The following is a 3,169-nucleotide window of genomic DNA, read 5'->3' as shown; positions in this document are numbered from 1 at the left end:
ACAAAAGCAATAAAAAACAAACATGCTTCAAACATGTTTTTCTGTTGTTCCACCTAGAAATATTAAAATATAGCTATTCATTGCACTTAAATCTGTAAACACTGGAACACAATCCTTAGTATACAATAAAACAAAATTTAAGTTCAACTTTTAATAATGCATTTGTTTATAATAATTTCCACCTATGAACTAATGAGAATGATATATTTATGAATTCCTTTCTGGAATATCATTATCACAGCCTTGATCTGGCAGCAGCTACACTGTCCTATGGCTTTCCTGGAGGATGGGAACCACACTGCAGTGACAGAGTTCATTTTATTTGGATTAACACGTGACCCAGTTCTTAGAGTCATCCTCTTTATCGTCATCCTGAGCATCTACCTGGTGACTGTGTCTGGGAACCTCAGCACCATCCTTCTCATCAGAGTCTCCTCCCAACTCCATCACCCCATGTACTTCTTTCTCAGTCACTTGGCTTTTGCTGACATAGGCTACTCATCTTCTGTCACACCCAATATGCTTGTCAACTTCCTGGTAGAAAAACACACAATATCCTACATTGGTTGTGCCATCCAGCTAGGTTCAGTTGTCTTCTTTGGATCAAGTGAGTGCTTCATTCTGGCTGCCATGGCTTATGATCGCTTCATGGCAATCTGCAACCCACTGCTTTATTCAACCAAAATGTCCACACAAGTCTGTGTCCAATTGCTCCTAATTGCGTACATAGGTGGTTTTCTTAACACATGGTCTTTCACTATATGTTTCTATTCATTAGTCTTCTGTGGACCCAATGGTGTCAATCACTTTTTCTGTGATTTTGCTCCATTAATAGAACTGTCCTGTTCTGATGTCAGTGTCTCTGCAACTGTTCCTTCATTCACAGCTGGATCCATTATTGTAGTGACAGTGATTGTCATAGCCATCTCCTACATCTACATCCTTATTACCATTCTTAAGATGCATTCCAACGAGGGTCGACAGAAGGCCTTCTCTACCTGCACTTCCCACCTCACTGCAGTCACTCTGTTCTATGGGACCATTACATTCATTTATGTGATGCCCAAGTCCACCTTCTCCACAGACCAGAACAAGGTGGTGTCTGTGTTCTACATGGTGGTGATCCCCATGTTGAACCCCCTCATCTACAGTCTCAGAAATAATGAGATTAAGGGTGCTCTGAAAAGACAGATAGGCAGGAAAATATTTTCTTAGAGAAATTCGCTGTTCTGTGGGATGTGTCATTGTAGCGACACACCAAACTCTAAGATTAAATCTTTTTAGCCCTTGAATACGCTGACATCCTTCATGCCCTCGGAGACTGCTTCTCATGAATACTCTGCTGCCATGTGCCTTTGCTTCGCCTATGAAATATCAAGCCACAGAATCAGCACATCTATCATCTCACATCTTTTTATGTGAGAGATATTATGACCTGCTCTTCAAGCAAATTTATAGCATAGAATAAGTGCTATTAATAATCTCTTGCTGTTCAGTAGGTCATTAGGCATTCTTTTATTGTAAATCTATTTATTCTTTTGTTTTTATACTCAAGATTTTATTCTCATCCGCATTCATCCCCCTGTTGCTCCACATCTCATTCCTTCTCCCCACAACCCCCCGTCTCCACAAGGATGTTCCCATAACACTCACCTCACCAAACTTTGAAACTCTCTGGGGCCTCCAGTCTCTTGAAGGTTAGATGCATCTTCTCTGACTGAACTCAGACCTGAGAGTGCTCTGCTGTATATGTATTAGGGGCCTCATATCAGCTGGTGTATGCTGCCTGCTTGGTGATCCAGTGTCTGAGAGATTTCAGGGGTCCAAATTAATTGAGACTGCTGGTCCCCTTACAGGGTCACCCTCCTCCTCAGCTTCCTCCAGCTTTCCTCTAATTCAAGCACAGGGGTCAGCAGTGTCTGTTAACTGGATGGGTGCACAGATCTGCATCTGACTCGGCAGCTTGTTGGGTCTTTCAGAGAACAGTCATGATAGGTCAATCCACAGCCTCAGCAATGGTGTCAGCCCTTGCCCCCACCTCCCTTGAGCTGGATCCCCTTTTGGGCCTATCCCTGAACCTCCTTTTTCTCAGGCTTTTCTCCATTTCCATCTCTGCAGTTCTTTCAGACAGGAATAATTATAGGTCAGAGTTTTGACTGTGGAATGGAAACCACGTCCCTCACTTGATGCCTTGTCTTTCTGCTGGAAGTGAATTCAATAAGTTCCCTCTCTCCACTGTAGAGCATTTCATATGAGGGGCTCTCACCTCCCAGGTCTCTGGTCCATTCTGGAGGTTTCTCCTAACCTCCTACCTCCCAACATCACCTGTTCCCATTCTCCTGGCTCTCAGGGCTTTAGTTCTTTTTCCCCAAGTCAAGACCAGATCATTTTCCCCTCTTCTCCCACCCTGTCCCCTTTCCCTCCCCAGTCCCTTCCTCCATCCCTCCCTTTACGGTTGTTTTCTTCTTCCTCCCAAGTGGGACTGAGGCATCCTCACTTGGGCCCTTCAGCTTGTGACCTTTTTGAATTCTGTGGACTATATCTTGGATATTCTACATTTTATTGGCAAATATCCACATAATAGTGAGTACATACCATGCATGTGCTTTTGGGTATGAGTCACCTCACTCAGGATGATATTCTCTAGTTCAATCTATTTGCCTGCAAAACTCAGGATGTCCTCATTCTTAATAGCTGAGTTACACAATATTCCATTGTGCAAATGAACCACATTTTCTATATCCATTCTTCCAATTTTCATTTTATATAATTATAGCCTTTGTCCTCTTTAACCTCTGTATCTATTGTCCACACTTCCTACCTGATAACCAAAGTATGCCCTCTCTGAGTTTGAACATTAAAAAATTTCACATGACTGAGATTCTGAAATTTTTTCATTCTGGACTTGGATTTTTTTTCTACACAGAATGAACTCAAATTCCATCCATATTGCTACAGGTAGAAAGCACCCTTCAGCACACTGGTACGTGAGTGTGTTTGTGTGTGTGTGTGTGTGTGTGTGTGTGTGTGTGTGTGTCCTAATTTCTTTGTACATCCACTACTGACAGACACCTAAGTTCCTTCTATAGCTTGAGTATCCTAACTAAAATTGATTTTCTGAATGGCATATCCTCATAAATTACTATTTAACTTCATTTAAGTGTGTATC

General features: G+C 42.2%; 1 protein-coding gene across 1 annotated transcript; it reads left to right on the top strand.

Annotated features, from left to right (window-relative positions):
* The first annotated feature begins 270 nt into the window (after positions 1-270).
* On the top strand, positions 271-1,215 carry LOC116894188 (olfactory receptor 478). Its single transcript, XM_032895903.1, has one exon. It carries the CDS (start codon positions 271-273, stop codon positions 1,213-1,215), a length of 945 nt encoding a protein of 314 aa, XP_032751794.1.
* The last annotated feature ends 1,954 nt before the right edge of the window (positions 1,216-3,169 follow it).

This window comes from Rattus rattus, chromosome 2, assembly GCF_011064425.1.
Source record: "Rattus rattus isolate New Zealand chromosome 2, Rrattus_CSIRO_v1, whole genome shotgun sequence".
NCBI classification, from domain to species: domain Eukaryota; kingdom Metazoa; phylum Chordata; class Mammalia; order Rodentia; family Muridae; genus Rattus; species Rattus rattus.
Note: the sequence above shows the minus strand (reverse complement) of the source record. Positions and strands in the feature narration are given on the sequence as shown.